The sequence below is a fragment of the Numida meleagris genome, chromosome 25, assembly GCF_002078875.1.
Source record: "Numida meleagris isolate 19003 breed g44 Domestic line chromosome 25, NumMel1.0, whole genome shotgun sequence".
In the NCBI taxonomy this organism is placed as follows: Eukaryota; Metazoa; Chordata; class Aves; order Galliformes; family Numididae; genus Numida; species Numida meleagris.
In genome coordinates, this window is record NC_034433.1 from 5,081,027 (window position 1) to 5,099,845 (window position 18,819).

At 58.8% G+C, this 18,819-nt stretch overlaps 1 protein-coding gene across 1 annotated transcript; it reads left to right on the forward strand.

The window, feature by feature from the left end:
- Window positions 475-13,731, forward strand: MDFI (MyoD family inhibitor). Its single transcript, XM_021377501.1, has 4 exons — window positions 475-749; window positions 9,516-9,656; window positions 12,079-12,324; window positions 12,697-13,731. The coding sequence occupies exons 1-4, from the start codon at window positions 701-703 to the stop codon at window positions 12,951-12,953; spliced, it is 693 nt and encodes a 230-aa protein (XP_021233176.1). The 5' UTR covers window positions 475-700; the 3' UTR covers window positions 12,954-13,731.

Sequence of the window (18,819 nt, forward strand, 5' to 3'; positions counted from 1 at the left end):
CGCGCTTCCCACGTGGGGAAACTGAGGCACGGCACGGGGGGGCGGGGGCTCGCGGGCCCCTCCTCCCCGCGGCCCTCCCCCCCCGGCCCAACGCGGAGCCGGAGGCGCAGCGTAGCCCGCGAGACCCCCGGGAGCCGAGAACCCTCCGCCTCCCGCCCCCCCCTCCTTCCTCCCCGCTCCGCTCCATCCCCCAAAAGAAACTTTCCTCCCCTCCTCCTCGGCGCAGCGCTTCGGCGGACGCGGCCGGTTGTTTGTTTGTTCTCGCGGCTTTTTCTTCTTCTTTTTTTTTTTTTTTTTAAGGAATTGGAGGGCGGGGGGGGCGAGTTTTAAAAAAAAAAGAAAAGAAAAAAAACAATCAAACAAACAAAAAACAACTCCCCAGCCCTGAGCGGCCGTCGGGCCGGCAGCGCTCTGCGCGGGGCGATGCGCGAGGGGGGCTGCGCGGGGCGGAGGGGGCGGGCGCGGGGCTGAGGCGCTGCGCGGAGCTGCGGGGCCCAGGTGAGCCCCGAGGTGGGGGGAGGAGGGGGGGCGGGCGGCCCCCGGCCGCGTCCGTCTGTCCGGCGGCGTCCGTCCGTCTGTCCGGTCGCGTCCGTCCGTCTGTCCGGCGGTGTCCGTCCGTCTGTCCGCCGGCTGTCTGACCCGCGGTGGGCTCTGTCTGTCCGTGTGTCTGCACTGAGCCGTCTGTCCCACCGCAGCGCCGATGTCCCGGCAGAGCCGCCCGGAGCCGCGCCGCGCCGATCCGCCGCCAGGTACCGGAGTGGGGAGGGAGGGGGGGGAGCTGAGCCGCGGTGGGGGCAATGTGTGTGCGTGGTGCTGGGTGTGGGTACGCGTGTGGGGGTGCCTGGTGGGGAGGGTCGTGTGTGCGTGGCTCTGAGTGTGGATACACGTCTGGGCTTGTCGGGGGTCGGCGTGTCCATGTTTGTGCATGGAGCTGAGCGTGTGTAAATGGCTGGGGGGTCCTGGGGGGAGTGGGGATGCTTGGCTGGAGGAATGGGGGTGCTCGGCTCGGCTGGGGGTGCTGGAGCTGCGTGGCTCAGAGAGAGGGGTTCCCGCTGGGGGGATGCGTGGCTTTGGAGGTGTATGTGAGAGAGGTTGGGGGGTGGGGGGAGGTGGCTGGGGGTGCTCGGCAGGAAGGGCTGGCGGTGTGCATGGTGTGGGGGTGTGGGGGAGCGGGGGGGTGCGTGCACGGTTCTGTGCACGGCTTTCTTTGCGTGCGCGAGCGCTGTGTGCGTGGCTGTGTGTGCGTGCACACGGCTGTGTATGTGCACGGCTATGGGGGGGGGTGGGGGTGAGGCCTTTTCCAGGAAGGCCGCAGTGTGTGCGTGCACGGCCGCGTGTTGCGGTGCCTGTGTGTGCGTGCTCGCCTGGCGCGGTGTGAGCGCAGCTGATGCCGTGAGCCCCAGGGGAGAGCAGCACAAACTTCGCAGCGATCCCTGTAACTTTGCCAAGTGCACAGGACAGGGCCAGGCTGGGCTGGGGCCAGCACGAGCTGAAGGGGTTAAAAACATCCCCGGGGGGGGGGTGGATGCGAGGGGCTGGGGCTGTCCTGCAGCCTGGGGGTCTGCGCTGGACCCCAAGAGGGGTGGGGGGGCTGGGGCCCCTTCCTCACCCTCAGTAGCTCCCTGGGGTCCTGCAGACAACAGGATACAGTGGGGTGGGATTGGGCTGTGGAGGAGAGAATGGAAAAGTTTGGGGGATCCTTACTTTTCCCATGGGACAAAGCTGAACCCTCGGGTTGCTGGTCCTGCTGAGATCCATGTGCTGAAAATCCCTGTGGTGACAGAAAAACACTGGAGCGGGACAGTGATGGTGGGGGGCGGGACACCCCCACTGTGTGTACTTGAGGGGCCACATTCACCGCTGCAGGCTGAGCACTGGGAGCTGCACGGTGTCACCACGGGCACAGGGACATGGAGCCCGGGCTGCGTGCAGCTGGATCACTCCTTGTTGCCTTTGGCCTCCGAGTGCGGCTGGGCCCAAGTGCTGGAGAATGCATCCTCTTGTTCTCTTCCCCTGCTTCTCCTGCTGGATGCTGCGCTTCCCGGCCGAGCTCTTGGCGCTGCTCTGTGCTGTCAGACCTGGGGCGATGCACAGTGCAACGCTTCCAGGGCTCCCCTAATCCAGATGGGACATGGGGAACCCTGCCTGGACCTGGTGCCAAAAGCTCTTGCACAGGAGTCAGCCGGCAGCCTGGGTTCGGTAGGAGCTGTGTGCTGTTGGAGCCAAGCTGTCTTTTAGGGCTCTTAGAAATGCACTCAGTGCGTTGGAAAAACGGCCCTGCAGCTTTTCCCTGTTCCCAACTGGTAGCGGGGCGCAGGGCTTCGCTCAGCACCGCTGCGCACAGCGTGTGTCCCTGAGATGGGGGGGCACATGGCGGTCAGGGCTGCGTGGGCAGGGGGCGGCGTGGGGGCTCTGGGTCACAGCATGGGCACAGCGCTGGGTATGCACAGACCATCTCCAGGACACCCCCGCGTCCCCAGGCTGCAGGGACCACGCTTTTCACACCAGAAGAAGCTCTGAATCCTTTGCTCGTCCGACAGGAGCGCTCCAGCGGCAGCTTCCTGCTGCACAGCGCGAGCGTCGGCTTCTTGCGCACGCCGCCTGCTTTTGGTGAGCGATGAATGGACGCGGCTGGCGCTCGGTGCTCGTTGGCCGCGTGACGTTGCAGTGCAGAGGCGTTATCTCCTGAGCAGTTTCCAGAGGCCCTGTCGTGCTGCACAGAGCCTGGGAATTTTTGCTCGTCTCCTTTTCCAGTGCTCCGCAGATGAGAGCAGATCGTTTGGTAGCGCCGAGCCTGCAGAATAAACGGGGAAACGAGCCGCGTGGCGGCACCGTGGGCAGAGCTGGGATGGCACCGCTGTGCTCAGCCTCATTTCTCTGCTGTGGAGTTCATTCCCTGCCATGCCTGGTGCTCGCAGCCTCCTCCTGTCCAGGGCCGCCCAGCCCTGTAACGGCCACAGGTGGTTTGCAGAGGAGCCTCGGAGAGAAAAGGCGATTGTCTGCTCATGAGAAGTATGTGGGGTGTAACTGTTTTCTGGAGAAATTAGCCAAAAAAAAAAAAAAAAAGAAACAGGAGAAAAACAGCCCTCCTTTTGGCAGTGGGACTGGCTTTGTCCTTTCTTCCCATTGCAGGGCACAGGGATAGCATGAAAGGGGTTTCCTCAAGGGGCGGGCAAGGTCCCAGAGCCCCCCAGCAGCCAGGCAGGAGCAGGGCTGCGTCCTACATGGATTGCTGGGGGAGCAAAGCCCTGAGCAAGGGTTATGCAAAGTGCTCTTTGCTCATCTTAGCACTGCTTTAAGTGAAACTGCCCACGGAGCAGCGCTCAGTAAGTGCAAAGAAGCAGCAGAAAAAAAAGCCCCCCCAAAGAAATACATCTTTATTTTTCCCCAGTTTAAGCCTTTTTGAGCCAGAAGGTCCGTTTCAGTTTTCTTTCGTAGTTAGTCATCTGCTCATGAAAACGCTCAGTTCTGTTCCTTTCCCTTGCTTACACCTCGAAGAGGCAGCTTTCTGGCTTTTTTCAAGCATTTCTCGTTCTGAGCAAAACAAAGCAGTCCAGCCGGGGCTGTGCCGATGGCCACCCGAGCGTCCCCATTCCTCCTCCAGCTCCTAATTGAATTTCCTCGGGAAGCGCCTGTTCGGCTCTGTGAGCTGCACAAATCCGAGCTGTCCTCGGGGCATTTTCTGTGCTTCTCCTGATTTTTTTTTCCAGCTCTCCACCCTCTGTTGCCATACCCCATCCAAACCAGGAGGTTCGGGCAGCAGCACTGGGATGCTGGGTTGGGGCTGGGTGAGGCTCTGCGCCATCCTTTCCATGTGCCCCCACTCCAGTTGTGCTGGTGGAAATGAGCTGGTGCGTGCAGCAGATGAGCTAACGTGCATTTTTTGCCCCAGTTCCCCATCTTCAGGCTTCGCTTGACCATGTGCTCGCAGGCATTGTGCGGACGCCCATCTCTTCAGCTAGGCTTTGGCAACCTCTTCCCAGCTCAAACGGTGCGTGCTTGACTTTGGGGGCAGTTGCCCACACTCCAGTGCTGTCCTGCTGTCTGTCTTGCAGGGCCGTCTGTCCTGCTCTGCGACAGGGCGCCTTGGGGACATGCTTTCAGCCCACCTTGTGCTCCTCGGGTCACTCCCACTGGAGGAGGAGGCTTCCGGCTCCACGCTCCTTCCCTGGTGCGGGATGCGGTGCAGGGTGGGACAGAGCGGGGCGGGATGGGACAGCGCTCGCCCGGTTTGGCTGCTTTCAGTGCCAGGGCTGCGGGTGCAGCGCGTTCTCCCGAAGGGCCGCCCCACCAGCAATGGTTTCGCTGTCTCCAGGAGTGGTGATGCATTCCATCCCAATGGCTCATTGTTGGCCACGCTGTGCCATGTCCTGACCTTTGCAGAAGGGCTTGTTGCTTGCTTTCATCTCGCTGGAGCTTCTCCAAAGTTGCTTTGGTGTCTGTGCATAGAAGAAATCCCAACCTTGCAAGTGTGCAGCCCAGCAGGAAGGGCTGAGCGGGAAGGTTGAGCACCAAAGCTGCACGGTTTGGGCTCCGTCACCATATGTTGTTGCTTTGCGCAAGCCCCTTCTGCTTCACCAATGAACCACCCAGTGACAGGGCTCTGCTTCATGCTGGCTGAGCACTGTGGCTGTGCTGACATAAAATACATTGAGACTGGGGAAGGTATGACGGACACCGGCTTAAAACTGCATGCTGGTAGATCTTAGGATGAAAGGTGCTGTACGACTGCAAATTATTACTCTTGTTAATAACGATGTCCACCAGCTCACATTTATCTGCTCTTCAATTAACTTTTTTTTAAGGACTCTTGGCAGGTTAGAAAGACACAAATTTTCCCTGGCAGAACCTGTGCTGGTTTGACCCCATAAGGTTATGCAATTACTGTACTGGCATGGTCCTTAATTAGACTCTCCATAATTTTCCCTAGCACGGTGGTGTGGCTCATTGCTCTGTAATTCCCAGAATCTCCTTGGATCTGACAGGCATGGCTTTATCCACTTTCCAGGCTTCTTGTCCTTAAGGACACCTGGCGTGTTGCAGGACCTCTTCCCACAGCCTTCCCATCCTATAAGGCTTCAGAGTCCCCTTGGCAGCAAGGTTGGGCGCTGGGAGCTCCTTGACAGATGTTGACTCAAGCCCAGACTGTATCTTTGATCCTTTGTTGTTCTCCATCATTTTTCTCCACTTCTAGACCCTATGAGGTATTTGGAATCCTACACATTGCTCCTTGATTTCCATAGGCAGAGCCTGGAGCAGTGTAGGGCGGGAGCCAGGTCTGGCTGGGTCTGCTTGCTCAAGTTACGCCACATCTTCCAGTTTAGACTGAGGGCTTCGGGGCTTGGAGATGGGTTCTGTCCTTGCATTGTGCAGCACCTGAGGAGTCCTGAATACCACCTGACTGTATATATATATATACAGTGTATTCTTACTGCGTAAGTTCCCACCACTGCATGCAGCGATGGATGGGCATGCTTCTTGCAGTGATTTTCTCTCATCTTCCCCTTCCCATGGGTCACACCGAGCCTTGCTGCCTGCTGCTTTTCCTCTCTTGTGGAGGAGATGGGTCACCCCCACCATCCCCGTCATCGCTACTGGGAGGACGGAGCCTTCCATGAGGGTTGGGGGCAGTTGGTGCATCCCTTGCAGGAGCTGTTGGGTCAGCGAGGACCTTTGGGTGCTGGGGTTTGTAGGGACATCCAGGAACAGGGTCTGTGTCCCAAACCTGCAGTGGGGTTTGGTGGCTGGAGGAGCTCTTTGGAGTTGTGGTTTCAGCCCCTGCCCTGCACCAGGATGGATGGAGCTCCAGCCTACCCGAAATTCCTCTCTCCCTACCCACCCAATGGCTATAAATAACAAATAATAACAACTCCCAGGCTGGCAAGCCATTTGGGGTTTTGTGGGTTTTTTTGCTTTGTTTTGCTTTTTGCATTTAGGAAGCAACTTTTCATAGAAACCAATCGTTGGGGCTTTTTTTGTTGTTTTTTTTTGACCAGATTCCTCATTGTCCCAGCAGCAAAGTGTTTTCACAGAGCACAGCCCAGGTGAGCAGGGAGGAAATGCTTACTGGCAGCAAGCTGGAACTGGAGCTGGGCTGGATGGAGCTGGGTCTTGCTTGGGAGTGAAGTGGCCCCTGGGCATTGCTTGTCCCTTCCCTCACACCCTCCTCTTCCTTTCTCTGAATATCATTGAAATGCTTTAGTGCATTAATTTCAGACTGAAAGTAAATAAGCCGTTTGGATTTCTCCCAGTTGAGCAAACTTTCAGACCAGAATTCTGCTTTCCTCTCCTCCAGCCTGGCTCACGGGATTGGAAGGATTTGCTTCAGTGCTGTCTCTCCTGTACTTGAAACCACTTAATCAAGTTCTAAAATATCCCTTGAATAGGTCAGACAGGCACCTGATTGGGCCAGGCAGCCTGTATGGGAAAACCAAGTGAGATTACACGCTTGTTTTATCTGCATAAAAAAGATGAGAAAGCTCCCAAACGAAATATCGCCGCAACGTAGCGTGTTGGTGGTGGCGAACGCCCCGCTCAGCTGCCTCAGTTTGTCTCCATCCAATGCAATCCCTTCCATGATCGACTGCTCCTGGGAGATTAAAGGAGTGGGGATGGAGATGTGGGACTCCTAACTTGTGTCACCAGAGATGTGACCCATAGCCCTGGGTGTGGATGTGGATCCAGATGTGTGGATCCAGATGTGGATCCAGATGTGTTGAGCCTCTCTCCTGCCGCCCCATTCTTCCCTCTGTGGCCAAAGCACTGCTGGAGCAGAGGATGACCAGCTCATCCCTTGCATTCAGCTCCAGCTGAGGAATCCCAAGCAGGAACCATGGGAAAACCTGGGAGGATTTGAGCCCAAAGCATGCCTCCAGCATTGCATCTTCCCACATCCTCCGTGCCTTCCAGCTGGGGGCCGCATGGAGGGAACAGTCTGTGGGTCCCTGTGGTCAGCCAGAGCCCCACCAGGTGCAGCAAGGCCATGCTGACTGCAGCAGCGCTCCTGTTTGTGCCACAGAGCTGACACGCCGCTGTTCCCTCTTGTTTGTGCAGGGCTTTGTGGATGGGTCTGCTCAGCCCTGCACACAACGGGGAGCGCAGCGTGCCTCCTGCCCTAAGCACGCGGGCATCTCTTCAGCACAAAGCTAGTGGTGCATGGCATGGCCCCTCCTGCAGCTCACCTCCCCGTGATCCCAGCTCCTTTGGCACGTTCTGCTTTGCAGCAGTATCGCAAGACGTGCAGTAAAAGGCGATGAGACTTTCCAGCTTTCTTGCGTCTTTCAGCTCTTTCCCCTTCTCCCTCCTTTCTTAATCCCTGCACTGTTTGGAGCTCTGTGGTTTCCTGGGGCTGTTACAGAGGACGAGTTTTTTGCAAATGGGGAGAAGAGTCAGGAAAGTTGAGAGCTGCGTCGCTCGGCCTTGACAGCCAGGAAGCAAATGCGAGGAGCTCCACATCTCTCTGCTTTCCTAATCTCTTGCACCTTACAGCAGCGCTGTGATTTGCAGAAGCCTGACTTACTGTTCTTAAAATGTTTTATTGTCTGTTTTCAGAAAGCATCGCCCTGTGCCGCGTTGCCTTTTGTTTCTCCCTTGTATTTGGCACAGGGCTGTGCAGAAGCCGTGCTAATGCCGGGGCGTCCTCATGCTCCTCGCAGAGCAGCAGGGCTGTGTGCAGGGCAGATAGGAGCAGCTTACCCAAATCTCTCTCCCACCTATTTCTGTCTCTCTCCTGGCCAGCTTGTCCCAGTGGGCGTTGATTTAATTGCTGTCTTCCTTCCTCTGATCCTGTGGCTGTGTACGAGAGCTTGTGTTGCACAGGGTAACAATATGGGTGCATCAGAAAGCTTCTCCAGAGTGATGCTCAGTGCCTCGAGCCCCTTCCCGTGCCCTCCAACCACAGCTCCTATTGCTCAGCTCTGGTTCAGAGCTCCGCGTGGGGCTGCCCAGCCATCAGGGTGTTGGTGCTGCCTCCCACAGGCGTTGGCCAAAGCCCATGGCTCTGACTCAGGCTGGCCCAGGTCGGGGCACGACAGAGGACGTGGCTGCAGCCCCGTGGGGAGTTACTCACCTTTACATCATGCCTGGGCACAAACACCCAGAAGCAAGGGACAGCCTGCTCTCGTCTCTGTTTCACCCTGGGCTCTCACAGCAGCATGGGAACCAGTTTTCCGTGCTCCTTTCTGGGGCGTGCTTGCTCCCGCTCCATTTGGGTTTTGGAGCTGAACTGCAGAACTCCGCTAGAGCTGCTGCATTTCCCTTTGGGTGAGCACCAGAATCACCACACCTCCGGGAATGGATGCAGAGAGCCTGGTGCTGGGCTCTGTAGGCACTGCTCCGCAGGTTTTCTCAGCAGAAGAGTGATCAGTCCATCAGGAGCCCCTCAGAGCAGGGAGCAGATGTGTGCTCTGTAAGGTAGTGCTTAAAACAAAGACCACAGGCAGGTTGTTCTTTTCCATCCCACCTGTACCAGTCAATTCCATGAGAGAACCTGGGGTGCGAAGTGTAAACCAATCACAGCTGTGCTAGGGAGGGCTCAGGCTTCAGGGCATGGCAGTCCTATGGGGAAACTGAGGCAGGGGATGAACACGTGGGGCCGAACCAGCTGCCGGCTGTGTGCATTCCCTCTTGTCCACCCCGGGCTGTGGGTGTGCCCCCACCTTCCTTGTAGGGCCTCTTGCTATAATCCCTGTAATTACACAGGTGAGGTCTGCCCAGCTCTGGCTTGTAGGACCTCTTGTTACACCGAGCGTAACGAGGCTGAGGGCTCGCTCTACCCCCCCAACCCCTGCCTGCATGTAGGACCTCTTGTTATAGCCAGGGAAATTACAGCTGTTTGGTCTCCCTCCCTCTGCCCAAGCTATAATTTAGGGTTATATAAAGTGCGGTCCAGCCCCTGTTGTGCAAGTGGCTGCTATTCCTGTGCTGGAGAGGAGGAGGGGGCTCTGCATCCCCCCCCAGTCACCCGCTGGGGGATGGTCCCCACTCCTGGTTGGGATTCTGCAGGGGGAAGTGTGGTGCTGGGGTTTGTCCCCACAGGGCAGGTGGGGAGTTTGCTCATTTGGGATTTGGCTTGCCACAGTCAAGGCAGTCCCACAGGGGCTGCTCCTGTCCCTGGGCAAGCGGGATGTGATGTGGGGTGGCAGGCAGAGCTCATTCATGAGAATGGGGGGAAAAGCCTGGCTGGAGATGCTGGATGTTACCACATCCCGTCTCTTTTTGGAGAGGGAATCTGAGACCTCAGGAGGAGTTTTAGGAGGGTGCTCACAGACCACTGGCATTGCAGGAGGGAGAGCGGTGCCGTGCAACCCTAAATCCTTTGCAGCCATTCAGCTGTTCCCCAGCTGTGCACTCTGGGCCAAAAAACAACAGCAGCCGGTGGACACGGCTTGCACTCTGAAGCAGAACCCCAGAGAATGATCCGGGGGTGTGACTGCCCTGGGGCTGTGCTGAGCTCATGGCTTTGCTGGTGGCCATGACCCCCCTAAGGTGCTCACCCCAACCCCTTTCTCTTCCAGAGGTGGGTGAGACCTCGCGCCCTTCTCCCACGGCCCCCAGGAGCGAGAAGGCCCCGGATGATGCTGAGTCCCGCACAGTGCTGCCCAACGGCACCGCAGCAGCCAGGACTGAACTTGTGGGCACTCCCGAAGCTGTGACATGTGAGTGCTCCTTGGCAGCAATGCTGGCAGCTCCCGGCATGGCTGCTGCCAGTTAATAAGCAATAGTGCTCATTAATGAGGCGGGCAGTGGTGGGAAGCCGTCACCTCCATGCTGTGTCGGTGTGCCCTTGCTCTGTGTCCCGTTATGGGGTGGGAGAGCAGAGATGGCCACCCTGCCCGGCCCCAGCCTGGATATGGGGTTCTGCTCCCGGGCTGTCCCTTATCACGTGGCCGCCCCCATTGGTTGGATGCGGGTGGGATGGTGCTTCCCCCCAGAGGGAGCAGGGTGGGGATGAGGTTGTGAACAGTGAAGCGCGGGCGCTGCTGCCTGGAGCAAGGAGAGCGCACGTTTCCCCAGCCCCAGCCCGAGCCCTGCAAGCATCTGGGAGCTGGGCCGGCTGCCCACAGACATTCTGCACCTCTGAGTCACGCTGCAGCCACTGCACCCTGCACACCGCGGCCCCGCGCAGCCCCCTCCCCACCCTGCAGGGCCGAGGGGAGCACGGCTGGGCTGGTGCGGGGGCAGGGTGCAGAGCAGCCCCCTCCTTCCTATCTGGTCCCTCAGCATCTCCACCAGCATCCCTGCTTGCAGCCCACTACTGCTGCTTCCAGTGCACGGTCAGAGTGCAGCCCAGCCCTGCTAGTGACCCCGCCATGGGCCTGGCACCCATCCGAGGATGCCGGCACTAAGGAGCCCAAGCTGCTCCACGGTGCATAGCCCCGGTGTGAGACACAATATGCCTGTCCAGGAGCTTTGGGTTGGATGCAGTCAGTGCAGTGGGTTGCTCTTCCCCACGCTGCCATCGTCCTGTGGAGCATCACACACCGCTCTGTGGCTGCAGGTTGAAGGACTGTCTCTCTGAAGAGCTCCCTGAAGGCACTCCTGAGAGATGGAAGCTATTTTTCTTAACGGAGAGGGGGGGATTGCTGGTTGGCTCTCCCTGCTGCTCACTGGAACCGGAGCACAATTTTGATTTACAAACAGTTTAATCTGAGGAATGCAGCAAAATGGAGAATGCCAAACCCAGCACACTGCGGGCTGCTGTGAGCCACGCTGTTTCAGAACAAAACAGCGGGTGAAGCTGGAGGGTGCAGGGAGAGCAGTGGGCAGAGGCAGCTGCACTGGGCTCTGTGTGCTCATCCCCCTCCATGGCTCTGGCCAGCCCCAGTGTCACTGTCCCCACGGGCTCCATGCGCACAGTGGTGGCACCTCGGTGTGTGCTCCTGCTCCCCTTGAGATACCAAACCCCGGGACTTCGGGAGGTGGTGGGGCAAAGTGTCCCATTTTATCCACGATCTGCTTCCCTTTATCCTTTCTCCCCTTCTCCCACCCCTTCTGTTTTCAACCCAATCTTCCAGCTCAGCGCTGGTTGTTAAGTTCATCTCACCCAAATGCCTGGGCAGGCTTCTGCAGCTCCCATTTTGGAAGCTCCACGGGCACATGCTTGTGGGTTTTGTGCCTCCGTCTATTTTTGCCTGTGCAAGGCAGGCAGTCTTTGCCATGTGTGGGGGGGGCTGAGCCATGCCCCCTCCTCCCATGGGTCCCCCCACGGCCACACTGTGCAGAAAGCAGCTACTGTTCCCGGCGGCCGGAGGTGCCTTTGCCCTCGAGCCTCTGGGCTGAATCATCCCTTGTTTACTGGCGCGGGAGAGGGAAATCAAAGCTTGGCAAAAGCTCCGCCAGTCCGGGCCGGGTCTGTGGCTTCAATTGGCATTGCTGCGGCAGGGGTCAGACACTGCAGCCCCCTCCCTCGAGTTGTGTTTCCAGCCCTCTCCTGACCACGCTGCCTTCACTGCACATGGGGACGCGGCGCCGGGCAGGAGCACACAGCTGGAAGCTGATAGAGCAGATCTGCGTTCCCTCCTCCGGGTGAGGAGTTCAGCCAGAGGCTGGGGAGCCCTTTCATTACGCAGCCGGGGCGATGAGCAGCACTCTGGCTTTGCCTTATCTGTCTCGGCAGAGGGGGGTGGCTGTGCAGCACATGGGCTGCACTGCAGGATGGCAGCTGGGCCATTGGGTTTCTTTCGGTGACAGCAGAGGCGGAGGCTTCTCTCCATGCCCTCCATGCCCTCACCCATCTCCACCCCTCCTGCCTGTCCTGGCAGCACTGGGCCCCCTCCTCAGGTCCTCTGCTGAGGTTTGGCAGTTGCACCGCATCCTACATGCCAAGACTATTTCTTGCTCTTTTCTCATCCCTCTCTCTCTTTCTCTGACTCTGCCTCCTTCCCTCCAGCTGTCTCTTGCGTCTCCTTCCTCCTCCCCCTTCTCCTGGTCAGTGCTTTTGTCAGCATCACTGCATCCCTACCATAATACCACACCACGTTCCCACATGCTGGCAGGGGACAGGGGCTGGAACCTCGTTTGTCCCCCAGGGGGACAAACACTGCAGGGACCAGCAGTGACACCTTGCTCTCCCCCCAGGCCAGCCCCAGATCCGAGCAGCCACGCAGGCCCCTGGCCCGTGCACCCACCTGCTGCAGAACGGGGCTGGGCAAGGGCCGGATCCAGGTGGGAACACGGGGAACGGGGTCTTCCGCCCTCTGCCCAGCTCCCAGAAGCCTCACCGTAAGCTGCAGTCCCACCACTCCATCAACAGCCAGAGCAGCAAGAAGAGCAAGGGCAGCTCCAAGTCGGCTTCGTCCCACATCCCTATTGAGGCGCAGGAAGGTACCGGCTCTCTCCAAGGGGGGGGTTCTTCCCTCTGGCCCTGTATCCCATGGGGTATCTCATGTAGTATCTTCCCAGCTCACTGGGACCCCAAAGTTGGGCAGCAGCCACACTTCCCTCCTCTCCTGCATCTGCACCACTCACCCCTCCCTAGGGTGGGTACTGATCGGGGGTCATTTTACCTCCTCCAAAATTGGTTTCTTTTGGGGTCTGGGCTTGTCCCCAGACATTGAGGGAGCAGTGCCTGGCTCACAGCCCTTCCCACCCCCTCCCTTAACTCCCAGTTTTCATCCTTTGGGGGCTGAGCATCATTCACCAGCCCAGCACTGGTACCACCATTCCCTCCCACTCTCTCTGGCCGTTCCCCTGCAGACTGCTGCGTCCACTGCATCCTGTCCTGCCTCTTCTGTGAGTTCCTGACCCTCTGCAACATCGTGCTGGACTGTGCCACCTGCGGCTCCTGCACCTCCGAGGACTCCTGCATCTGCTGCTGCTGCTGCAACTCAGGCGAGTGCGCAGACTGCGACCTGCCCTGCGACATGGACTGCGGCATCATCGACGCCTGCTGCGAGTCGGCCGACTGCCTGGAGATCTGCATGGAGTGCTGCGGGCTCTGCTTCTCCTCTTGAGGGCCGGATCTGGGGAGAGGGGACCGTTCCCATCCCCTCCTGCAGGTCCCCCAGTGGACAGTGAGGAAACCTAGGTGTGAAATGCCAAAAGACGGAGCCTAGTGAGAAAGGAGAGTGCTACCCCCCTGCTGCAAACTTCATCGTCAGAGCTGGTGAGCCTGCTAGATCCTGCCTGGGGAAGGATGAATCTGTAGGGCTGGGGACGGCCATAGCGCTCTACCTCTTCCCTGCGCCCGGGGCTTGCGGGAGCATCCTGCCACCTGAGCCGAGCGCAGGAGCTCCCACCCCGCGCCATCCCAGGACGCTGTTCCAGGTGCTGTGCCGTGCTTTGGGGTGGCCCGGAGCATCCTCACTTCTTGGATCCTCCAAGGCTGGGTGCAGCAGAGCCTTCCACCCCACAGAGACGCCCTCTGGCAGCCAGGCTGTGTGGGTGGGTGCAGCCCCCAGCCCCTCCTTGGTGCTGACATTGGTAGCCAAGTGCAATAACCAGCCCACAGTGGGGTTGCCCTCCAGCCGAGTGCCTTCATCCCCACCCACTCCCTTCCTGCAGGACTGGAGCAGTCGTGCAAGCTGTGACCAACCCCGAGTGCATCCCTCACTGGGCAGCTTGGTGCAAAATGAACCCCAGCAGCTGCTGGCCCCCATCCCATCACCCTGGGGACAGGGCTTGTGGCTGGGGGAGGGTGGAGAACGCCCCATTAAGGGGCTGGGGAAAAGGGGAGGGAGAAGAAGTGTCATGGTATTATTATTTTGTCTTTTGTCTCTTTTGTTACTGTAAATAAAGGTCTTTCTTCATTTCTGACTGAGAGCTGCTCCATCACCTCATGTGCCCAGGGAGTGGCAGCTTGCAGCCACACCGCGTCCCCTGTCTCTGCGTCCTGCTGCAGCTCAGGGCATGGGGACCTGCAGGGGCTGCGGAGCTTTCTCTTGGTTCTGGGGCCATGAGATGGCTCAGAGCGGCCCTGGAGCTCTCCTGTCCTCTGCCCCTCACTTCTCCTCTGCTACTGGGGCACAATGTCCTTAAAACGAGGAAATAAACGAGACAGATTCCCAGCCGCGGGGCTGGGTGGGCACAGCCTGGTGTTTGTGTGATGCTGTGGGAGCTGGCAGGCGGCCGAGTTTGGTGGCTCGGGTGCTCCTGCACCACCTCTCGGCCCTGCCAAGGGACTGCCAACCATGCCCTGCCATGCTGTGCCATACCATGCCAGTAAGAGACCATGACCGCCAGGAGATCAGCTTGGGGTCCCAACCACCCCAGTGATGCTGCTGGCTAGGCTGAAGTTGAGCACGGAGGGAAAAACGCTTAAAAATCAAGGCCAAATGGGTCAGTTGGTCACAGTGACATGGGCTGGTTCGGGATCTGGGCTGCCTGCCCTCCAGGGCTGTGGCTCAGCCCTTCAACCTATTTTTAGTGGTGAGCGGAAGGCGGTCGGAGCCCGGCGCTAGGCAAGTGCACAGCAGGGAGGAGGAGGATGCGAGCAGCCTTCCTCCATCCCAAGTGTGGCGGTGTGGAAGACTGGGGATTTAACCCATCCCCAAATGCAGCTGAGCCCCAGGGCAAGGAGTGGGGGCTGCATTTTGGTGTCTGCTCCCAGACAGGCAGCAGCAGGGCCCCAGTGCGGAGCGGGTGGGAGCATTTCCACAGTTCTGGCTGCGGCTCGGCTCCAAGCTGCTCGCATCCTTGGCAAGGAGGGACTGAGGCGCCGGCCTTCCCCAGCCCGGCCTCACTCGTGGTGCTAATTAGGGAGGTTGGAGCTGGCAGGCTGCTCTCCCTGTGGTAACGAGCACTGCTGGAGACGCTTAATGGGGAACAGATTCCCCTGGTGCGGGAGGGCCCTGGGGTTGGTCGGGCCGTGCTTGTGTCCCAGCGTGGGAAGGATGGCACGCACCCAGGGAGAAAAGAATGCAAATAAAATAGCACCCCGTGCAGAGCTACCCATAAGGATAGCACAGCTCAGCCCTGCAAAGCGATGCTCTGTCCTTGAAGAGGGCCAACCTCCTCCACCAGCTCCATGTGCCGGGCATCACCACGGCAAGGCCAGGGTTTTTTGAGTCCCTTTCCCAAGCTTGGAGTGCATTCACTACAGAGAATGGTGTGCTGTATTGTGGGAATGGTGGTGCAGAGCAGCACAAGTGCCTGAAAAGGGCCGGAAGGGCCAAGTACACTCCTACCTCTGGCTGCAAGCTGCTGCTGGCCGTGCACCTTGCAAAGCACTGGGGAAGGCAGGGGTTAATCCTCCTGCCTGGGAATTAATTAACAGCAGATGTGTGCAGTTTTTTAACTAATTACTCTCCTGCCAGCACTTGATTTTTGCTCTTGCTGTGGAAGCCTCAGAGCTGGAAGCTGTTGTGCTGTGCCCATGCAGATGCCAGCCCCGAGGCTGTGCTGCGCCGGTGCCCGGGCTCACCTGTGTCCTCCCCCCAGCCCAGCTGGGAAGGAATTGAGTTAAATGGGCTAAAGTTCATGAGATGGTCCATTGCTCTGTTCCTGCTGCTTTTAAAGCTCGGTGACCAGGTCCCCCAGTGACGTGGCTGTGTCTGCCCGGGATGGGGGTATGCGGTGGGGTGGGTGCATGGCCCCACCCTGGGCAGGGAGAGCTGCACCGCTCACTGCCTTTGGGGCTTTCTCTTGCATCGCTCTGCTGGCCATTTATTATGGGCGAGACATTGGATGTATTAATAATGGAAGCCGATCCTCTAATCGCTGCCAGCCTGTGTGCTCCCAGGGCTACCCACCAGGATGCACAACGCCTGGGAACACAGCAGCATGCAGCAGGGCCCTGACATGCCATGCAGGTGGCTGAGCCCCTCCTGCCCCACGGCTGGGGGGTGCCAGGCAGCTCAGCAGTGATTGCTTTCAGCAGCCATGGCTATTTCAGTCCACAATCGCAATCAATAAAGCAAGCGAGAGGATCTTTTTATTTTCCACTCCAAATACTTTCTTCATCCCGTTTCCTCCCTCCTCGCAGGGTGTGCTCCAGCGAGGGGGCCCATGGAGCCGGCTCCTTCCTCCTCCCCACTGCTCCCCCTCCCCATCCCAGCCCCATGCAATCCCCATCTGATGCGCTGTCGGGGCAGGTCTGGCCAGCAGTGAGAGAACGGCATCCCACATGTGCGTGCGTGCGTGCACACACTGACACACATACACATGAAAACACTTTCAGAGCCAAAAGCCAAAAAAAAATATAATACTCGAGCTCGGTCTCTGCAAGCCGCGCAGCTCGTGTAATCCCAGTACTGCCGGGTGAGGGGGGACGGGCCGAGGGGAGATGACTGCAGTCTATTAAACTTCCTTTGAGAACCTGCCAGCCTGACAGCAGCTGGAAGGAATTAGCTGCTCAGGTCCACCAGCTCGGCTCCTCGCTTTCACCCTTCCCCAAAACCCAGCCTGGGGCCGCAGCCCCAGCAGCATCATGTTTTCTCGGCTCTCCGAGACCCCTGGATATGGGCAGGAGCCGGGCAGGAGCCAGTTGGGGCCGATGCCTCTTTGACCCCCGACCTGTGATAAATGTGAGTGTCTGATGAGGAGAAAACTGCTGGCTGCCGGTGTCCTGCATGCGTGCAAAGTGCTGGCAAGCGTTCATTGGGCAGCCAAACCCCACGTCTGCTGTCACCACCTGGCGTCCTCATGCTGTGCACCGTGCTGGGGGACACTGGGTGTCCCTGTGCCAGCTCGCAGGGTGCTGCTGGCCCCTTTGTGGGATCAGGGCTGTCGCTGGCAGCGATTACCCAGAGCCGCACGCTGTCGCTGGGAAAGGGGTGCAGAAGCCGTCTGATCGCTGGAGCAGTGTGACGTTGGCCAAGGCTGTCAGTTTTTGCTGCCAAACAGCAATTTGCCTGAAAGCACTGCTCCTCCAGCCGGCCCCGGGGCTGGGACCCAAGCGGAGACCGTATATCTCCACGTTCTGCCTTGCTACCAAGTTGGAGAAGGGAAACACAGAGTGGCTGGTGTTAACCCTCTCCTGGGTGCTGCAGAGGAGCAACCCCTCACCCTTATAGGCTGCTGGGACCCAGCGGGGGGGGGGGGAGGGAGCACAGCGCAGAGCTTGCCCCCCCCCCCAGAACACTGAGACCTCAGAAATGCAGCAAAGGATGAAGCCAGGAAGTGTGTCTCCACCAGACCTATGGATCCCAGGGGGTCATACACATACGTGTACCCATGGACACACACTCGAGGACTGTGTGTTTAATGCAATCCCTGCAGCTCCTACCCACAGCAGAGCACTACAGTGGAAGCCCAGTTTTAGACTGAAGGAAGGAAGATTTAGGTTGGATGTGAGGGGGAAGTTCTTTACCCAGAGGCAGTGCTGGCACTGCTGCCCAGAGCTGTGGGTGCCCCATCCCTGGAGGTACCCGTGGCCACGGATGGGCTCTGGGCAGCCTGAGCTGGGGGGGGGCACCCAGCCCACTGCAGGGGGGACTGGGGCAGCTGTAAGGGCCCCAACTGTTCTGCGGTTCCAAGAAGCCCGGCCATGGGACAGCTGGATGGACACACGGGGCTCAGCACCACCGGGCATGGAGCAGGTTGGTTGTGTGGGGCCATGGGGGGGCTGGATCCTGCCTGGTGTTACACCTCATGTTACCTGGGCAGCTCACATCCTCCGGACCCCCCACCTCAGAGCCGCACGCTGGGCGCAGGGTCCTCTGCCATGGGCATGAAGGGAAACGTGGCCGACAAAATTCAGAGCGAGTTTATTTCCGTTTCACTAGTGTTCCTTACACACTCAGCTCCTTAACGCACACGGAGTGCTGTGAGCCTATAGGCGCCGCTTTGCCTCCGCCTCCCTTCTTTCATCTCAGGAGCTGCTACCGCTGCCAGCAGCTCCGGCAGCGCCCGCTCCCCCGCTCACAGACACCACAGCCACTGCACGAGGGCCAGCCCAGTGCCACCAGTTCCTCCTGCCGCCTGGTAATGGGGGGATACCTGCCCCGCAGAGCGAGCAGAGACCGTTGTGCGCAGCTTGTCAGGAAGAGGTGCCTCATAAACCCAAACAGTGATTTCCTGCTGCAGGCGGTGGGAGTTGTTTTCTTTACAAACGCGGCTGAAACCGGAGAGGGGATGGAGCGAGCTGAAATATCTGGGAGCCGCGGTGCCGTGAGACAGCGCCGGCAGCCAACGCACACACACAGACACGCAGCACCCGCCGGGGGTGCCAACATTTGAAAGCCATTAAGGGGAATATTTGCAGAGGAAAATTCGGCCCTACCTTTAACCCCACACAGAAACGCACCGAGTGGCCGCGGTGAGTTATAGGGTGAAAGAAGTGGCACCGTTTTTGTTTTAAGACCAAGGCACCCACCCCCCTCAAGCAGGGAAAGTTGGCACGCGTTCCACACATGTGTGGGACAGGGCCGGCCCCCCCCCCCCCCCCCCCCACGTGTTAATTCACTCCTATTTATGTGCTCAGCATCATATGGGCTCCTCATATGGCCATTCCCAAACGGGGGGGTGACCTGAGCCTCCCGTTCCCCCCATCTGTGTATGTGTGAGACAGACCCCTCTACGTGCCACGGCATCTGGCTGTGTGCATGTATATATATACATACATATATAAAACCCTGCATACATTTTGATCCGTATATATGGTTCCCAGCTTGCATGCATACAGACACACACAAATACATATAGACACACACGCAGACATCTGTTATGCACCCATCTGCTCACACATAAGCTTTATGCACCCCCTGGTGTTCCTCCCCCCGCCATCCTGCTGTGCCTGGCTTCATCCCAGCAGCAGGCCCTGCACTCCATTGGATTCTGGGTGGCTCTCCCAGCACCGGGATGCTCCGTGCTCCTTTGCTGTCCCATCTCCATGCTGCAAAATATCCCTTTTGTCCTCCTTCCTCTGCAATTTGTCAGCAA